Source organism: Periophthalmus magnuspinnatus, chromosome 19, assembly GCF_009829125.3.
Source record: "Periophthalmus magnuspinnatus isolate fPerMag1 chromosome 19, fPerMag1.2.pri, whole genome shotgun sequence".
In the NCBI taxonomy this organism is placed as follows: domain Eukaryota; kingdom Metazoa; phylum Chordata; class Actinopteri; order Gobiiformes; family Gobiidae; genus Periophthalmus; species Periophthalmus magnuspinnatus.
The window spans coordinates 16,344,370-16,364,288 of NC_047144.1; the positions used below are offsets into that span (position 1 = coordinate 16,344,370).

Here is a 19,919-nt window from a genome sequence, read left to right on the forward strand (position 1 = left end):
CAACGCCTACACATTCACCGAGGTCGTTTTTACCAATCTCATCGGAATAAAATAAATAAACAATGTAAGTGAATATACCACCATCTTGACTTTTGCGGTAATATCAATTCTGTTAAAGGTGCAATACGGAACTTTTCTGGTATAGGGTCCAGCACGGAGATGTTGTTTCTTTGCTTCAAACGTCCCACAGCTTGAAATTAAACTTACTTATCTCCATGGCGACAAGAAAGTGCACCACCAGGTCATGTTGCAGGAGTAAGTACAAGATAGATGTGTTTAATGTCACACTGTGGAACATGAACATCACCAACGATGACTTTAATACACTTGTTCCTGTTTCTCTCGCTGGTTTATTTTGAACCTCTGCTTTGCATATTCACCCCTCTGTGTTCCCGGGGCCCATGACAGATCTGGGACAGCTCTTTGACCCAGATCGAGGAGCCATAGGTGGGCTCAGGATGTCGTCTGAGCCTGGAGACACCCCCCAGTGTTTTCGATGGTCCAAACGCACAAGGCCAAACAACAGGTGGTGAAGGGTTGTTTTTACTTAAGTTATAATCCAAGTAATCCAAGTAATCCAAGAAATACACTCACAATGGGGAAGAATACGAAATAGAAACTTGTGATAAGAAGTAGCCTACGTTTAGATTTATATGGCAGGAAAACACCGTCAACTCTCAAAAAATGATTTGGACACAACATAAGGCAGAATAAGTAAATAACTGTTTAGGTGACTTAATAAAAGCTTCACTAAGTAACTTTTCACTATGTAACTGTTGAACATTCCAGGAAAACTAATCACCTCCATGGAGACAAAAAGTTTGGCAAACCGGTCCACTAGAAAACGTACATAGTGTGCCTTTAAATACATGATCCATCAGCGATATAGGGATGTTAGTAGTACTCCAGTCTCACCACAAGAGGGCGCCTGGTCAAGACATTTAGGGGCTTAATTTGTGTAGTTTGCATGTTCTGTCTGTGTCTAGGTGGGTTTCCAGTTGGTGATGTGGTTTCGGAGTGATAATAGCTCAGTTGGTGGAGTGTTTGTCCAATGATCTGAAGGTCGGCAGTTCAAATCCCGTTTCCAGCTCCATTGACTCTGGCTCCAATTCACTTTCTATTGAAAAACTGTGGCTCCTCTCTCTGTAACTGCTGCTGTCAGACTGGTCATTTTGGTCTTAAAATGTTCGTATTCTAAGTCCACTATTTTATACAGACTATAGTTAAGACCAAGATATTAACTGGCTCAAGGTCTGGTGAAGTATTTTTTATTTTTTTTGTGAATGGGTCAAACGGAGCAAACATTTGGATATCATAAATAAAAGTAATGTTATTTGAAAACCCACAAATCTAATCCAGTCTTTTTTGTTTAGTGTTGGTTTTATGAAATTTGAAAAAAAAACATTGAGGGCTTTCAGATGAAGTCATCGCGGGTCAGACATCTCTTTAGTATTCTCCTCCGTCTCCTCGCTCTGCAGCTCCACGGGTTTATAGCCAAAATCCATCGATAAACAACAAAGTTCAAACACTGATTTTGCAGCAACAAATAGTGAGAAATACAACTTGATTTGAAAACTTTATTTTCTCTCAGTATTGGTAAAAACACAAAATGGAAAGTCAGTCTACAAAAGGAAAAACATACTCACTTATATACAGGTTTATATACAGTTTATAAAGTAATTTAAGTTCGACAATTTTACAGAAAGATGCTACATACAAACTGTAAAACACAAGACAGAAGGCAAAAGTGGATTTTTGATTTTGCAGTTTAAACATGATTTTGTATTTCAACCATAGACTATATATATAAATGGACATAGCTAACCCGCTAACCGCTGCGTTCCAAACAGGAAGTGATCATGGTTGCGCTTCCAGCTCCATCGACTGGCTCCAATTCACTTTCTATTGAAAAACTGTGGCCCCTCTCTCTGTAACTGCTGCTGACAGACTCGTCATTTTGGTCTTAAAATGTCCGTCTTTACCCGCTCTACGTGATCCTGGGGTTTTTATTTCACTATTTTGTACCAAACTCTGTGGGTGACGTCACACTCACTTAGTCCACTTCTTTATACAGTCTATGGTTTCAATCAGAGCTTATTGAACAGTTGTAGTTCTTTCTTATAGTACATAAATCTAAAAACTGGGGTTGGTAAGAAGAGGAGGAAATGAAGAGGCTGAGGAGGCTGTTTATACTTGCATTCATTAAAGGTCCACTATGTAAATTTTCTGGTGGAGGGTATGCTACCTGCTACCTGCTTGTGTCCCCTGAGATGTTAAGGCTTTGTCTGGAATGTTCCACAGTGTGAATATAGCTATCTCCAAGCAAAGTGACAACACAAGGCCACGTTACTAGTGAGATCTGTGGAGAGACAACCCCATTAAGTTTGAATGCATGTTTTTCTAAGATTTGTGAGCAAAAATATAAACCTAATATTGAATAAATGCAAGATAGACACATTTAATGCCACACTCAGGAACACTCTAGACAAAGCAATGCTATTTTTTTATTCAAACTGATGGGTTTCAGCTTCCTGTTTTATACGCAACATTTTGAGGACTTTGTACCATTCAAATAATATGATAGCTTGTTTTAAATTGTTAATTGCTATGGAAACGTTCCTCATTTTACATCATACTGAAGCCCAAAGATAGAGAAAACATCACCACGAAGACGCTCCACTAGAAACGTTATAGCGTACCATTCAAATCTTCAAAGTTTTTTTTCTATTTTGCCCTCCCAGTCTTCATAATGAGAACGTTGTGCTATTAGCTAACATATATTTTTAGCATCTCCTCTATCAGAAGTCTTGTTTACTATCGATACTATGCAGGGTGTTAGCCAGGGAGTATAGCATTATGTGGCTACTTTTGGGAGACGTCCAAGCTGGTTGCTGACACGAGGACGTCTCTGTTCTATAGATCTGCGCTCTCGTTTTGCACACCCCAAACCGCGCCGCCATTACAAAAAAATCCCTCCTAAACGTGCGTGTGCAAAAAGCATATAAAAACGGATTTGAGCAGGAATTAATTGGATAAAACAGGACTAAAAGAAACTTGGCGTCTGTAACTGTGATGAGTGGCAGCTTTAAGGCAGCGGACAAGGCAAAGAAAGAGATCGGAGCCATGCAGAGGAAGTCGGTGAAGATGAGGAGCGCCATTCGTTTAGCTATGCGTGTGTCGGCGTGCGCGTGGGCGGAGCTTGGGTTTCGGATGGTCAGGTAGATGCTCAGGTAGCAGGCGCAGACGCACAAAAACGCCAAAACGTTTAAGAGGAGCAGGGAGACGACGTAGATCTGAGCCAAGATGGACTCAACATCCATCGGGAGACAGATGCTCACCTGGAAGAGACAAGAAAGAGAGAATACGGAGATAAGTGTGAAGCAGAGGAGTCAGCAGGGGGGGACAAAGGGGTCTGTTGTCCCAGGCCAGGGGTTTTAGGAGCTCAGAATTAGACCTTCATCCTATGCATTTATATTAGAGGGGGGCCCATGTGAGGATTCTTACTCCGGCCTCCAAATTTCTGTTGACAGACCTGGTTAGTAACAAGCATCATAACAATGCTTAACATATCGTGAAAAACAGATCTTGGTTTTTAGCTTTTGGGCTTTTTTCCCTTTTTTGTTTATTTTTAGTAATTTCTAGGTTATTTTGAACATATGTGGGTTTGCAATTCATAAAACACCTTATAATTAGATTAGCACAGCAGTTTTGACTATAACATGCTTGTAGCTACTTGTTGACTTCTGTGTAAAGCATTTTGAGCAGCTGAAGTTGTACTTAAATGTGACATATAAATACAAATGAACTGAATTTAAATAAAAATACAGTTTTAAAGAAGAATTTCAAATCATTCAAGGACACTGTACAAAACAATGAACAAATGCAATTTAAAAATACTGATGGGGACATGAGATTTAAAATGTTGCTCTAAACAAAAAGTGGACTGCTGTTCGGATCCTGACTAGAACTAGGACGTCTGAACACATTTGTCCTGTGCTCACGTCTCTGCACTGGCTCCTGTGGCTCAGAGACTTTAAAGCAGCTCTGCAGTCTCTCCATGGCCTTGCATCTCCCACATGTTAGTGCCAAATGAACCATCTCACACTCTGAGGACTTCAGGGACTGGCCTCCTGCTGGTGCCCAGAGTCAGAACTAAACTAGAACTAAAGCAGGACTAAACCGGGACTAAACCGGGACTAAATTAAGACTAAACCAAGACTAAACCAGGAGTAAACATGGACTAAACCAGAACCAAACCAGAACTAAACATGGACTAAACCAAGACTACACCAGGACTATGGAGTGTGCATGTTTTCCCTGTGTCTGAGTGGGTTTCCTCCTGGCACTCCGATTCACCCCATCAACCAAAAACATGCACCATAGGTCAAGTCCTCCAGCTAAGCTAGTCCTGACCAAGGCTAGCAACATGAACACGGCGATAGGTCCTGAGGAGATGCCCCAGAGAGGAGATGCAAAGGACAAATTTCCTTAGTACCTTGATTTTTAGTTCTGCATAAAAATGGCAAAAATGTAATATTAGGCTTTTATAATAGCGCCTCATACAATTTCGTGATATTCACTCAATACTGGTAAATAGTGAAACCACAACTGCAAAGAGACAAACAGATTATTAATGAATTCCATCACTTTTCAGTCAGGATTGCATTTGGACATATTTTAACATGCTGGAGTCGTCTGCCTTAAAACGCATTACAAAACACATTCACCATCACATTACTGACCCTTTAAAACTGCCTCATTGTAACTCGCTCCACTAATGGACCAGATCCCGTCACTAAATCCTCACCTTGCCGTAGCTGCTGACCCCTAGTGTTGGGAGGAGGGCAGCGATGAGAGCGAAGACCCAGCCCCCTGTCATCACAAAGCAGGCGTGCCGGAGGCGGAGCTTCCTGTCCAGGCGAAGTGCGTGTGTGATCGTGTGCCAGCGCTCCAGAGTGATGGCTGTCAACGTGAACACCGACAGCTCGCTTGCAAAAACCTGGAATATATATAGAACATGAGGTAATGGGAAATAGAACCAGGATCAACTAGAACCAAACCAAGGCAAGTTTATTTGTACAGCACAATTCATACACAAAGTAATTCAAAGTGCTTTACAGAATAAGAAAATAATAAAACATAAATAATCCTCATAAAATTAACATTAAAAGAGCAGAGTGCAGAATAAAACCCTTTCAGTCATAATCACAGCAGAACAGAACAGTTTGGAGCCTGGATTTAAACATTGTCAAAGTAGAGTCCTGTTTCACATCTTCAGAAAGACTGTTCCAGGTTTTAGCTGCATAAAACTGAACTGCTGATTCCCCATGTTTAGGCCTGGTTTAGTCCTAGTTTAGTCCTAGTTTAGTCTTGGTTTAGTCCTGGTTTAGTCCTGGTTTAATCCCAGTTTAGGCTTGGTTTGGTCTTGGTTTAGTCTTGGTCTAGTCCTGATTTAACCCTGGTTTAGTTCTGGTTTGGTCCTGGTTTAATTTTTGTTTATTTCTGGTTTAGTCCTGGTTTAGTCTTGGTTTAGTCTTGGTCATTGTTTAGGCCTGGTTTAATCTTGGTTTAGCTTTGGTTTAGTCCTGGCTTAGTCCTGACTCTGCGCACCATCAGGAGGTCCTCATTGTGTGAGATGGTCCATTATTGGAGATGTATGGACTAAACCAGAGCATTTGCAAAAACCTGAAATACAGACTATTCATGGGATAATGGGAATAGAACCAGGACCAACTTGAAACAACTAGAACTTGGACCAGAACAAACTAGGTCTATCGCAGAACTAGTTTCAGTCAATTTAGTTGTGGTTTAGCCTTGGCATAGGTCCTGGTTTACCCTGGATGAGATTCAACCCTGGAATTGCCAATCTCTACTGAACTAAAGGTAAAATGTATCTGTTATTACTAATTTCCACTTCATGACATCACAAGGTGGAACATAGCATTTTGAGCTTTGGAGATATAGACAGAATAATGATGCTGGATTACTCAAACATGTGTGAATGAAACAAAACACAACTCCAGGTCTGTTTTTGAGGAGGTAAAAGCATTATAACGTGGTTTAAAGTTCACAAGAGTCAGTTTTGTGTAATACAGGACTTTTAAGTTTCTCCTTAATCTTTGACCTTTTAGACATTTCATGTTTCCAGATGTAATAATATTACCTTACACTTGTAATGCGCTTTACAGGCTTGTCAAAGCGCTACACTATCATTATTCATTCATTTCCACACTTGGTGATGGTAAGCTACTATTGTAGCCACAGCTGCCCTGGGGAGACTGACGGAAGCGAGGCTGCCAATCTGCGCCATCAGTCCCTCCCACCACCACCTATCATTCGAGCACACACCACTTTCATACTAGGCAATGTGGGTGAAGTGTCTTGCCTAAGGACACAACGACAGAACTTGGTCCGAGCAGGACTCGATTCTCCGACCTTCGGGTTGGGGGACCAACACTCTAACCACTGAGCCACTGTCGCCCCGACAGATGTGTTTTGAGTCTACACTCACAGTGAAGAAGCCCGCAGCACTGCAGCCCAGTCCGGTCTGCCAGTCGATAGCGTAGTTGTAGTATTTCCCTCGTGTAAACATGTCCACTGTCGCTATGACGACCAGGTACACGCCCATACACAGATCAGCGAAGGCCAAGTGACACATCAGGAACCGCGGGACTGTCAACTTGGCTCTGGTACCTGGAGATGATAGTAAAGCTTAATCCAGGTCTAAACCAGGACTAAACAGGCCTAACCAGGACTAAACAAGTCTAAACCAGAACTAAACAGGTCTAAACCAGAACTAAACCAGGACTAAACCTGGACTAAACAGGACTAAACAAGTCTAAACTATGACTAAACCAGGACTAAACTAGGATTAAACCAGGTCTAAACCAGGTCTAAACCAGGTCTAAACCAGAACTAAAACTGTTCAAAAGCTGAATAAAACTGTTGGTGGTTGTCTGATTTGATAAATGGATTCCCAATGATGTTCGTGTCGGTCATGTTTAATGCAGCAGAGACATCACTGCAGTGGTTTAATTTATGAAACAAAAGCCTCAAGAGACTCTTACATTATTAAAAGTGTAAACAGCAGAATTTTCACATTTCCTACACTTTGAAATATATCGTCTTCTTGCTCGGCAGATTCAGCGGTAGAAGACCCTACTAGAAACTGAGATGATCATTTGCAGGGACACTTTATGAGCTAGGCATGCACTTTTCAGTTTAAACATTGATTTTAATTTTATTTGTCATATCATAACAATTGTGCAATTTAGACATGTTTTGGGCCTTATTTGTACTATGGTTACTAGGTGACAGTTATGGCATTACCTCTACGGTTGTCATATCTGGTGCCCGTGTCCAATCAGGAAGTAAAATGATAAAAGCTACCAACATTTTAAAATTAAAATCTTGAATATAATGATGTCAACTTCTGTTTTTTATTGCTAATTTGTAGGACTATAGTTGAAATTTTGACCGCGAGTATCATAGCAACCAAAGAGCCAATCCCGCAGTTACAGAGAGAGGGGTTTTTAGTCACATGGTGTTTTCTGATAATGAGCGCCATTTGTAGGACTGGCGAAATGCTAATTGCTATCCGCTAACAACAGTGCTAAATGTGTACATGTTGAGACCCATAGATGTGGCCTACTTACATACCTAACAGAACCAGCAGTACTGCAGTGTTCCCAAGCAGAGCCAGGACAGAAATGACCCAGATGAGCACCCGTAGGGAGACAGTGGTCATGATGTCCTCACAGGGGTTGAATGCGTCGGGGATGGGGAAGCAGGTGGAGTTGCTTAGACAGACCCTGACAAAGTGAGGGTCTGTGTGGACCTGGTCATGGGAACAAAGCGGATGCTTCTTGGACCTGAAAAACAGAAATGATACTAGATTTAGATTCAATTCCAGTTTGGAGAACAAGCTTTCAGGTTTTTCAGTTTTCAGTTTATAGACATCATTTTGAGGACTCTTGAGGAATTTTCAAATTAAAAAGATATAATATTATGTTTTGAATTGGTCATTATTAATGGTGCTTTTTCCATCACTTAAAAACACATGGATAGAAATGAAGAGTTGAATAATTGATCAGCAACAGCCATTTTCACTGGCTCCCATTGTCTTGCACCTGATTTGTCTGTTATTAAGAACCAGGTAGAATCATGTAGAGCGGGTTAATACAAACATTTTAAGACCAAAATAACAAGTTTGACAGCAGCAGTTACAGAGAGAAGGGCCACAGTTTTTCAATAGAAAGTGAACTGGAGCCAGAGTCAATGGAGCCGGAAGCGCGCACATGGTCACTTCCTATTTGGAACGCAGCATCTAGCAGGTTAGCTATGTCCAATTATATATACAGTCTATGGGCGTAACATGTTTTAAAGTCCAAAACGTGCACAACATGCACAAGACCAAAATTGCGAGTCTATGCATCTCCAGATCTTGAGCTAATCTTGGTCAGGACTACCTTAGCTGGAGGATTTGAATTATAATTTGAGCATGCATACATATTTACCTGTTGTTGATCATTTTGTCGAAGGAGCAGCAGTGGGAGGGGTAGGTGAGCTCGGCGTGGGCCAGTCTGGTGAAGGCGGGGAGCTGTCGTAGGTTTATGGCCGATTTGGCGATGATCTTCTGGAGGCTGTTGAGGATGGAGCTGGGAACGGAGCTCAGGGCTGTATGAGAGATGTTCCTGTGGCAAAAACACTCTGGATTAATGTCACGAACGCCTAGACTGGTTCAAAAATATTCGGGTTTAAGTTCATGATACTTGGGTTATATTCATGGAGACTTAAATTTGAGAGCGTGCTAAAAATATGCACTGATAAAATAATACAAGAATCCTGTACATTTTGGACCATGTTTCTAAGGTGTAAACTACAAGGTTTGTGGGATCTAAACATAATAATAAGAGCCTTTGTATGTATGTGTGTGTTCTTGCTGTGAGCGGGCTTGCATCTCCCCAAACCTGACTTTTAATTGGCTTGGAGGAGCGCCTCCACCTGCTTGTTATTCCTTTGGCATAAAACTAAAACTATCTATATTTAGAATGTTCTGGAGTATGGTTTTAACTGTCTGTTTCCATGGAATGATGCAGGTGACTTTCCGCCAGAAATGTTACACAATGTTCGATGCTTTTACTGCTCGGAAAAACATGCGATCTTTCTGTGAGCGGGCTTGCCTCTCCACAAACCTGACTTTCAACTGGCATGGAGGAGCGCCTTTACCTGCTTGTTGTTCCTTTGGCTATATTATTGCACAGTATGCCATAAAACTATCGATATTTAGAATTTTCCAGATGAGAGCATGTTTTTAACTGTCTGTTTCCATGGAATTATGCAGGTGACTTGGCAGCAGAAAGGTTACGCAGTGTTGCTTTAAACCAGGGGTGCTCAAAGTGGGGTTTAATTCATGTCAGTATTCATTTTGAGGAAAGGAATCGAAGCCCTTTCCAGTCAAAACACAATGTAATCTTTGCAGACAAACTTTATGTGGAAAAACCTTCGGAAGTTTGTCCCTTGGCGCCAGTATGTTTTCAGTTTGGCCCTCGATGAAAACAGTTTGGGAGCTTTACGTCATTTCCATTTTTATTTGCTCATCGGGACCATTCAAAACTCTTTCGTTCCTCATTATGCTCACTCGTTATATTCTGAGTGACTGTTATAAAATGCTGAACATTTGGAGGTGTGATCATAGATTGTATATATAAATGGACATAGCTAACCTGCTAGCCACCACGTTCAAATAGGAACAGGACGCGCTTCTGGCTCCAATTCACTTTCTATTGAAAAACTATGGCTTCTCTCTCTGTAACTGCTGCTGTCAGACTCGTCATTGTGGTCTTAAAATGTTCGTATTAACCCGTTCTACATGATCCTGTTTTTATTTAGCTATTTTGTCTGTAAATTTGGCCCCTATAACTTCATTTGACTGGAGCCGAACGCTGTGGGTGACGTCACGCTCACTTAAACCACTTCTTTATATAGTGTATGGTCTGAAACATGAACCTACGCATGGGTTTGAAACACTGGCACCGTCGTCTCCACCAGATCAAATGAACAAACACGGAAAGAGTTCTTCACAATGGCGTCAAATGAAGGTATTATTCAATCAAACGAGTGCGACTGTTGAAAGCGACAGAACAATAAGAACATGATTAAAAAGTGAGGGACAAAGTGGATCCAATCTCACACAAAAAGACCAGATGACACTCACTTTCTTTATAAAATTACACATTACACAGGTCTAGATCTGAAAGGTGACTTCTCTTTCAGTATATGTGAGATGGAACAAGATTTTTTGGGGGTCATTATTTATCCTGTGAACATTTTACTGGGAGATTTTGGGTTATTTTTTGTCCTGTTTATGTCATTTTCTTCAGTATCCCATTAATCTAGTTCTGAGCATTAATTATGATCTGGTTTTACTCATTTTCTTGAACAATCCTCTCACAGTCAATTAATCATATTGTACCGATGTTTCTAACGCTGCTGTATTGTTTACAACACATAACTGACCTGTGCACCTTCTCTCTCTTTCTCTCTCCTTTTCTCTCCTTCCCTCTTCCTCACCCTCTCTTTCTTTCTCTTGTCCCTCTTCCTCACTCTCTTTCTCCCCTTTCCTTTCGCTTTACCCCCTCTCCCTCTCACCTTCTTTCTTAACCTCTAACCCTGACCCTCTTTCTTCTCCTCTCCCTTTTTATCTCTCTCTCTATATATATCTGTCTCTTCCCTCCCTATCTCTCTCTCTCTGAGAAACCTCCCTCTCTCACTCTCCATCCCTTTCTCTTTACCCTTCTCCTCCACCTTCCCAACCTTCTCACCCTCTTTTTTCCCTTTCTCTCTACCCCTCCCTCTCTTTCTCCCTATTTTCCTCTCTCTCACCTTCTTTCTCTCTTGCTCCCTCTCTTTTACCGTTTCTTACTCTCTCACTTTCTCCCTCATCTCTCTTAACTTCTCCCTCTCATCATCTCTCTCGCCCTCACCTTCTCTCTCGCACTTCCTCACCCTTTCTCTCTTTCTGTCTCTCTCCCTCTCCCCTTCCCTCTTCCTCACCCTACCTCTCTCTTTCTCTTTTACCCTCTCCCTCTCTCACCCTTCCTTACGCTCTCTCTCCCTCACCTTCCCTCTCCCTTGCTCTCACACACTCTCTCTTTCCTTCTCTCTTCCTCACCCTCCCTCTTCCTCTCACCTTCCCTCTCATGCTTCCTTACCCTCCCTCTTTCTTTCTCATACACTCTTTCTCCTTCTCTCTTCCTCACCCTCCCTCTCTCCCACACACTCTCCCTGTCTCTCTCTCTCTTCCTCACCCTCCCTCTCTTTCTTTCTCACACACTCTTTCTCCTTCTCTCTTCCTCACCCTCCCTCTCTCCCTCACCTTCCCTCTCGTTCTCCCTCAACTTTCCTCTCACTCTCCCTCACCCTCCCTCTCTCTCACACACTCTCCTTCCCTCTCTCTCTTCCTCATCCTCCTCTTCTCCCTCACTTTCCCTCTCACGCTTCCTCCTCCTCCCCCTCCCTCTCCCTCCCCCTCTCTCTTCCCCTCTCTTTGTTTCTCCTCCGTTTAACCGCAGTCGTCTTCATTAAATCTCTTCATAATGGAGTGGTATGTGACAGCAGTAGCCTTGACTCCTCGCGCCTCATATTTTTACAGTTGCGGGCGTTTGGGAACACATTTATAGAAGAACTCTGCCGTCTCCATGGAAACGCCATTCACTACATTCTATCAGATTCAGACAGTGTTTGGATTCTGGTAGAAAATAAGGGCAGACATTTTATTATATGGTTTTAAATGAGATAAATTATCGAGGTCAGAGTGCCAGCGCAGGTTTGGATATAAACATATGGGCGAGACACAGCAGGTGAATGTGGAGAAGACGTATCAATTTGAAACTTTTTCTGTACTTCACTTATATAAATGTGAAAACAACATAGGTCTGTTAAAATGCCATGTAATGTTTTCATATACTGGTGCTTAAAGTCTAGAATGAGATAACGTCATACTCCCAGATGGGGACAAGAGTCAGTTTTCTCCAAGACTGTGTAGGGAAGTAAATAAAGATGATAAACGATAATACTGAAACGAATTCATGCCACTGATACAAAAACCCAAGAGCAGCTTTAAACCACAAAAACAATTAGAAATCTATTTATTGCAGCGCATGTTTTTATTTCAACAATATTGTAAACAACAGAAAGAACACTTTTGTACTTAGTTTGAATGTGTAATGAGAACAGGCTCGTGAAAAAAATGAGTTTGCCGTCATCCAGAGAGGAGTTCTTCAATAGAAAGTGAATTGGAGCCAGAGTCGATGGAGCCAGAAATGCGCTCATGATCATTTTCTATTTGGAACACGGTGGCTAGCAGGTTAGCTATGTCCATTTATATACACAGTCTATGGTTTAAATTCACAAATGGACTCTCTGTATTACAACAGAACTCTGCATTTGAACAATATTCATTTTAGCTGCCCACATCTGTGTTAAATATTATTGGCCTAAAGAACGTTGTGATGTCACCTGAAACCCAGCCATGAGGTATTTTATGTAAAAATGACCAAAACTGCACCAATTTGGTACAAAACGGATTGCGGCCAGATTTGCATTTCTCGTGTAATGTTGTTTACATATTAAATAAACAGACGGAAATTATAATCTTTTTCTGAAATTTTAAGCATGTTGTATTGTTGTTTTCCTAAAAAAAACATACCTTAAGTAGCATTTTGTCTCATTTACCATCACGTTCAGTCTGTTCCCCTCTCAGAGCTCAAAACATTTCACTATGCAGCTAGAAAACTTCCAAACCAGCAGCTCTTGTTGTTAATTACACTGTGTTATTCCTAAGTGCACCAGCAGGGGGAGTCATTGTTTCTACCTACCCACTATTTAAGTCATAAAACATGAAATATCTATGCTAATGTGTCTAATCAAGTCTGTTTGTATGATAACTGAGGCACTGCCAAGAATAGCGAAGTGTTCTTCCTCTAATTCAAAGGTTGTTGGTTCAAATTCCCACTCCCACAGATGAACACTGTAGTTGTGTCCTTGTACAAGACACTTAACCCTCTTTTTACAGTGTAGAGAAGCGGACAGGGGGGTGTAATATGTCTATGCAGATATATTTATTTAGTGAAGTCATCAAAACACTTTTTTTTTTTATCAGAAAACCACAAATTATTTTTAGTGTGCACGTACAACAACATTCCATAAGGGAACGTTATGATCCGTACTCAGTGTTCAGACGCCAAACTGTATTGAATTTTGAACTGGTGTGTGCTTCTGTTTTGGTAAATATTGACTTTTGTTCTTCATATTTTCACAACAGCTGTGATCCGGGGAATATTTCACAGTTTGACAAGCGCATTACATTACAATTATTAATATGTTTGTGGGGCTCGCAGTGAGGCAGGTGGTAATGTTTTGTCAGTTGTCATCACTCAAAGACCCATTATTCATTTAAATGTTTATTGTAATGTAAGACTTAGGACATCCTGACTTCCCGATCCGTTCTAAAAAGATCCACAGTCTTTTTCATTTCAAATCATCAGCTTCCAGACAGTCTGAAAACATCTCAATCAAAAACAAATCTTAGTCAAGTTACATAATCAGCTCTGTCTGTGTTTGTAATATTCGCTTGTGTTTCTTTGCTAAAGTTAAATCAGTCCTATTGTGTTTGTGTCTCTATGGTTCTCATCTGTGACACCTGCGGATCATCATGTTATAATTTACACATATCTATACACCGATTAAGAAAATAAAACTGGAGAAGAAGTGCGTACGTCACATGTGTACCAATGGAGGTGAAAACGGAGGTAGATCGATAAAATGACGTCTTTAAAATAGTCGATTAAAGATTACTCAAACATGAATCACTCCAAATACAACTTCAGAGGCTCAATGAGAAGAAACGACTTGAACATGGTTAAAGATCTGAAAAGTATTTGAAGGTAAGTGCCATGTAATGCAAATGGTCAAAGGTGTATTTCTAGACCCCTTTACGACACTGAAGGAGACCAAAGTGCTTTCCAATCAAACCAACACAATTTAAAAACCAGCAGAACATTAAAAGGTGAAATAAAACTGTGCAAAGTGTCTCTGTATTACTGAGTGTTAAAGCCAGTCTGAATAAAAAAGTTTTGAGCCAGGATTTAAGCCAAAGTCTGTGATAGTGCAGAGAGAAAGCCACAGAAAGCCCCATCACCCCAGTGTTTGAGTCTGACCCCGGGGACTCCCGCAGAATCTGGTTGGTCGAACTTAAGGTCACATTTTTATATAGCACTTTTCCACCTTTAAGGCACTCAAAGCACTTTACATCAAGAAACCACTCACCCATTCGCACGCACATTCATACACCGGTGTACACAGACACTGAGGACGATGCCCAAGGACACAATGACAATATTCATCCATGGGAGTTGGAATCGCACTGTCAGGCTTTGGGTTAGTGGATCTGATCACTTTACTTATAATGTTGATGTTCTATAGAGGTCGTTTAGAGTCTGTGCTAAGGTTTGGAAGAGTCAGCGGGTTTGGAAACGTGGCTGTCGAGTATAAACGTCAGATTGTTCGACCGGTCAAACTGGCTGTAACCTCATGGGTGTGTTTAATCTGACTGGACCACACACCAGGGTTCTTTTATTTAAAAATAAAAGGTCTAAAAAGTTGTTGGTGCTCCAATTCATAAAACTGACTAACAACACGGACTGATTTTGCAGATGTGTGAAGCCTGAGTGATTCCCTACTGTCCATTTGTTTTGTGTTGTTTGTTATGTCATGTCATGTGTATATGTTAATGCTAATGACTCCTGCTCTCAGTCAAATTTCTCCAAAGCTCCAAACTGTGCTCCATCTACACCTGGGAGAGTGTTGTATCTAAATCTTGTACAGATCAGGTCCCTGTACATAGTCCCCAACAAATAAAGCATAAATTTATTGAGGATACAACATTAAAACATGCTTAAAACCTCTCAATCTGGCAAAACACACTCCCAAAACCTATATTTTCTCTACAAATCTGATCTCTAAATTGATCTGGTTGTGTTCCCTGCTTCTTGTCGCCATGGAGACAGACATGTTTAATGCCATAATGCGTGCTTGTATGAGTTTCTGTGCATGCTTACAGTACCACCAACTGACTGGATCCAGCAAAGGCGTCGGGGCTGAAGTGAGTAAGGCCGGTGTTGCCGCCTAGAAACCTGCAAACGCCACAAATGCACAAGTTTAAATATACACACATACACTTTGATTTTTGCATATTTTGTGTTTACAGAGCACGTGACTCACAATCTGCGCATCCGGGTGCCGTTGAAGGCGTCTCTTGCCACCCGCTCAATGCTGTTTCTGCTCAGGCGTCTGTTATTTCAAAACAAGAGCCAAAAGTAAAGAGACATGTGGTGATGGAAGGAACAAGAACAGATACCACACAATAAGGGATGATTTGGAACGGAAGAAAACATGCTATTTTTGTCATGATTTCATGGTCAAGGTCAGGTTTATTTATAAAGCACATTTTAAAAAAAAAAACAAAAACTGCCATCACTCCCCCAAAATGCTGTACAAGATCACTGACAATAAATCACTCATAATAAATACACTGTAATGAAGTTCTATGCTCAAACATAAGTGCTTTTCCCCGCCCACTTCTCCTATTGGTCAGTCTGAGTGAGTGACAGGTGGATTTGACCAATCACAGTGAAGCGTGTGAACTTTAAAGAGCCCATATTACACTATTTTCTGGTCTGTTATCATGTTGTTTCCTCATCACAAACAGACCTGGAGTTGTGTTTTGTTTCATTCACACATGAAAACATTCTGTTCCACCTTGTGATGTCATCATGTGATAATACAGGAAGTGCTCCACTGTGTTTTTAAACTCTGTACAGCTTCACTTGAATCATTTGGATGATTTCTGCTCTGGAATTGCCAATCTCTATTGAACTAAAGGTAAAAGGAGCTGTTAACTTGATAACTACCACTTCATGACATCACAAGGTGGAGCTTTGGAGATGTAGACAGACTAATAATAAAGAGTTACGCAAATGTGTGAATGAAACAAAACACAACTCCAGGTCTGTTTTTGAGGAAGTAACATCATTTTAACATGGCTTAAAGCTACAAGAGTCAGTTTTGTAGTAGTAGTAGTAGTTGTAGTAGTTATAATGTATATTTGCAGTATAGCGGTCATGGTAGCAGTTGTTGCAGTAGCTGTTATAGTAGTTGTAGTATATAGTAGCAGTATGGTGGTCACAGTAGCAGTTGTCATAGTAGTAGTTGCAGTAGTTGTCGTAGTAGTAGTATGTAGTAGCACTATGGCAGTCACAGTAGCAGTTGTCAAAGTAGTAGTAGTAGTTGTAGTATATAGTAGCAGTATGGCGATCACAGTAGCTTTTGTCGCAGTAGTAGTAGTAGTTGTAGTAGTGATTGTAGTAGTAGTATTTTGTAGCAGTATTGCGGTCATGGTAGCTGTTGACGCAGTAGTAGTTGTAGTATCTAGTATATAGTAGCACTATGGCAGTCACAGTAGCAGTCGTCAAAATAGTAGTAATAGTAGTAGTAGTAGTAGTAGTTGTTGTAGTATATAGCAGCAGTATGGCACTTATCGCAGTAGCAGTAGTAGTAGTAGTTGTAGTATCTAGTATATAGTAGCACTATGGCAGTCACAGTAGCAGTCGTCAAAATAGTAGTAATAGTAGTAGTAGTAGTTGTAGTATATAGCAGCAGTATGGCACCTATCGCAGTAGCAGTAGTAGTAGTAGTTGTAGTAGTGGTCATGGTAGTAGTATTTTGTAGCAGTATGGCAGTCATGGTAAGAGTTGTTGCAGTAGTAGTAGTAGTAGTAGTTGTAACATCTCGTATATAGTAGCAGTATGGCGGTCACAGTAGTCGTCGCAATAGCAGTAGTAGTAGTTGTAGTTGAGGTAGTTGTGGTATATTTAGGTGTCACTCTTACATCTCGGTGATGGTTTGGGAGCACAGGCCTCTGAAGGCGTTGGGAGGGACTTCTGTGATGTAACTGTTGTCATGGAACTCACTGAGAAGAAACAGGAAATAAATATTACGATTTAGGACTTTAAACTGAATTATTGAGTTGTTTTAACCAGAGGAGAATGTGATGAGTCCAGTGAAGTGATGAAAAATAGGGCTTTAGACCTCAGCAGGTAGAGACAGAGCAGACACAGCAGTAGAAGAAGACGCTGTAAAACTCTAAGCACTTTTTGCCCGTCTTTAAAATGCACAAGACAAGTTCTTTATTAATAAAATATAACTTCCCGCTGGTTTGATTTGAAAGTCAAAGGCACATTCAGACTGTGTTCATGTTTTATTAGCACATTATTATTAAAATTCTGCAAAAGATCGTCTCAGCTCTTACAACTTTCTACAGTCGTCATTTAACCTCACAGTAAAGATAGACTGTATAAAAAAGTGGATTAAGTGAGTATGACGTCAGCCACAGCGTTCGGCTCCAGTCAAATGAAGCTCATGGAGTCAACTTCCATATTTGGAATTCTGACCGCGAGTATCATAGCAACCAAAGAGCCAATCAAGAGCGAGTGTGTTTATGGTAACGCCTCACTGGTTTGACAGGGGATGGGCACTTAGCAACGCTGTCAATCAAAGCTGTTGTTAACGCTAGGAGGAGCGACTTCGGTAAAAGATGGCGCCTGATTTGTCTGTTATTAATGTTTATATTTTGATTTCTGGGTAACACTTTAAAATACGGTCCGGGACTTACCAGTACTTACGGTGGTAGTTAGTAGATACTTGACTGGTAGTTACGGTGGTACTTACAGTGGTAGTTTGTGGTACTTACAGTGGTACCTATAGTGGTACTTACAGTGGTACTTACAGTGGTACTTACAGTGGTACTTACAGTGGTAGTTTGTGGTACTTACAGCGGTACTTATAGTGGTACTTACAGTGGTACTTACAGTGGTACTTATAGTGGTACCAGAAGTGATACTTAGACTAATAACTACTGGTACTAGTACTGGTACTTACTGCAAAATCATATGAAGTGAATGGTATTAAAGAATATGGTGTTATTAGGCATATGAATCTTTGATTTCATTATACGTTCATAGAAAATACACAAGACAAAACACTGTGAAAACACAAACACTTTATTATGACAAATTTCACATTAATACGACAATCAGATTTAAAAGAAATTTCCAATAATGACAATAACAAATAAATGACACGTTTTAAATGAACATGACAGTGATACATACTGTAAAATATCAATACTTTAACTGCTATTTTAAAGCGAGACATTATGGTACTTGCACTATTAATTACTGGTACTTACTGTAGTTTATACTGGTAATTACTAGTACTTTCCGTGGTACTTACTGCTGTATGTTCTGGTAATTACCATAGTAACTATTATGGTAATTACCAGTACATACAGCAGTAAGTACCACGGAAAGTACTAGTAATTACCAGTATAAATAGTATTACTAGTACTTTCCGTGGTACTTACTGCTGTATGTACTGGTAATTACCATAGTAACTATTATGGTAATTACCAGTACATACAGCAGTAAGTACCACGGAAAGTACTAGTAATTACCAGTATAAACTACAGTAAGTACCAGTAATTAATAGTGCAAGTACCATAATGTCTCGCTTTAAAATAGCAGTTAAAGTATTGATATTTTACAGTATGTATCACTGTCATGTTCATTTAAAACGTGTCATTTATTTGTTATTGTCATTATTGGAAATTTCTTTTAAATCTGATTGTCGTATTAATGTGAAATTTGTCATAATAAAGTGTTTGTGTTTTCACAGTGTTTTGTCTTGTGTATTTTCTATGAACGTATAATGAAATCAAAGATTCATATGCCTAATAACACCATATTCTTTAATACCATTCACTTCATATGATTTTGCAGTAAGTACCAGTACTAGTACCAGTAGTTATTAGTCTAAGTATCACTTCTGGTACCACTATAAGTACCACTGTAAGTACCACTGTAAGTACCGCTGTAAGTACCACAAACTACCACTGTAAGTACCACTATAAGTACCACTGTAAGTACCACTATAAGTACCACTGTAAGTACCACAAACTACCACTGTAAGTACCACCGTAACTACCAGTCAAGTATCTACTAACTACCACCGTAAGTCCCGGACCGTATTTTAAAGTGTTACCGATTTCTGTATAAAATAGTGAAATAAAAACTCCAGGATCATGTAGAGCGGGTTAATACGAACACTTTATGACCAAAATGACGAGTCTGACAGCAGCAGTTACAGAGAGAGAGGCCACAGGTTTTCAGTAGAAAGTGAATTGGAGCCAGAGTCGATGGAGCCGGAAGCACGCCCATGATCACTTCCTGTTTGGAACACGGCGGCTAGCAAGTTAGCTATGTCCATTTACATATATAGTCTACGGCAGTATCCCATCAAACATAGTTGAATGCACTTTAAGAACGACAATCCTGCGTTAGCCCTTTAGCATAGCATCATTGCTCTAGTACAGGGGTCTCAAACTCAAATTATCTGCGGGCCACAAGAGGCAGAGTCTAGGTGAAGTTGGGCCGCATCAGGTTTTCCACAAAAAAAGCTTTGTTAAAATCTTCTGAAACGTCATCGCTGTTTTCAACATACATGAGGAAATACGCCAATTCTTGTGGATTTTATGGACATACATCGTTATTTCTTGGATCTTTTGTGATGGGAGTACAAAGAGTCGACCACAGCGCGAGTGACACGTGAGTTTGGGGTTTACAGATTTGGAGGAACCTTCTACACACGCTACATTAAACTTTCAAATTGTCCCGCGGGCCACAAAATATCGTCTTGCGGGCCGCAATTGGTACCCGGGCCGTAAGTTTGAGATTCCCGCTCTAATATGTTTGCATAGCCGCCAAATTATATCAGACACCAACAGAATCTTAAATAATAAATGG

At 40.5% G+C, this 19,919-nt stretch overlaps 1 protein-coding gene across 1 annotated transcript in view; it reads right to left on the reverse strand.

Moving 5' to 3' along the window:
• Positions 1–2,798: 2,798 nt before the first annotated feature.
• The window catches only part of fshr (follicle stimulating hormone receptor), a 29,513-nt gene continuing 12,392 nt past the window's right edge, over positions 2,799–19,919 (reverse strand). Inside the window, exons 7-14 of the mRNA XM_033984260.1 lie at positions 16,949–17,029; positions 15,283–15,351; positions 15,120–15,194; positions 8,517–8,693; positions 7,660–7,871; positions 6,512–6,693; positions 4,808–4,999; positions 2,799–3,338 (exon numbers count right to left, since the gene is read on the reverse strand). Of these exons, the coding sequence (XP_033840151.1) occupies positions 2,799–3,338; positions 4,808–4,999; positions 6,512–6,693; positions 7,660–7,871; positions 8,517–8,693; positions 15,120–15,194; positions 15,283–15,351; positions 16,949–17,029 (1,528 nt within the window). The remainder of the gene's footprint in view (positions 3,339–4,807; positions 5,000–6,511; positions 6,694–7,659; positions 7,872–8,516; positions 8,694–15,119; positions 15,195–15,282; positions 15,352–16,948; positions 17,030–19,919) is intronic.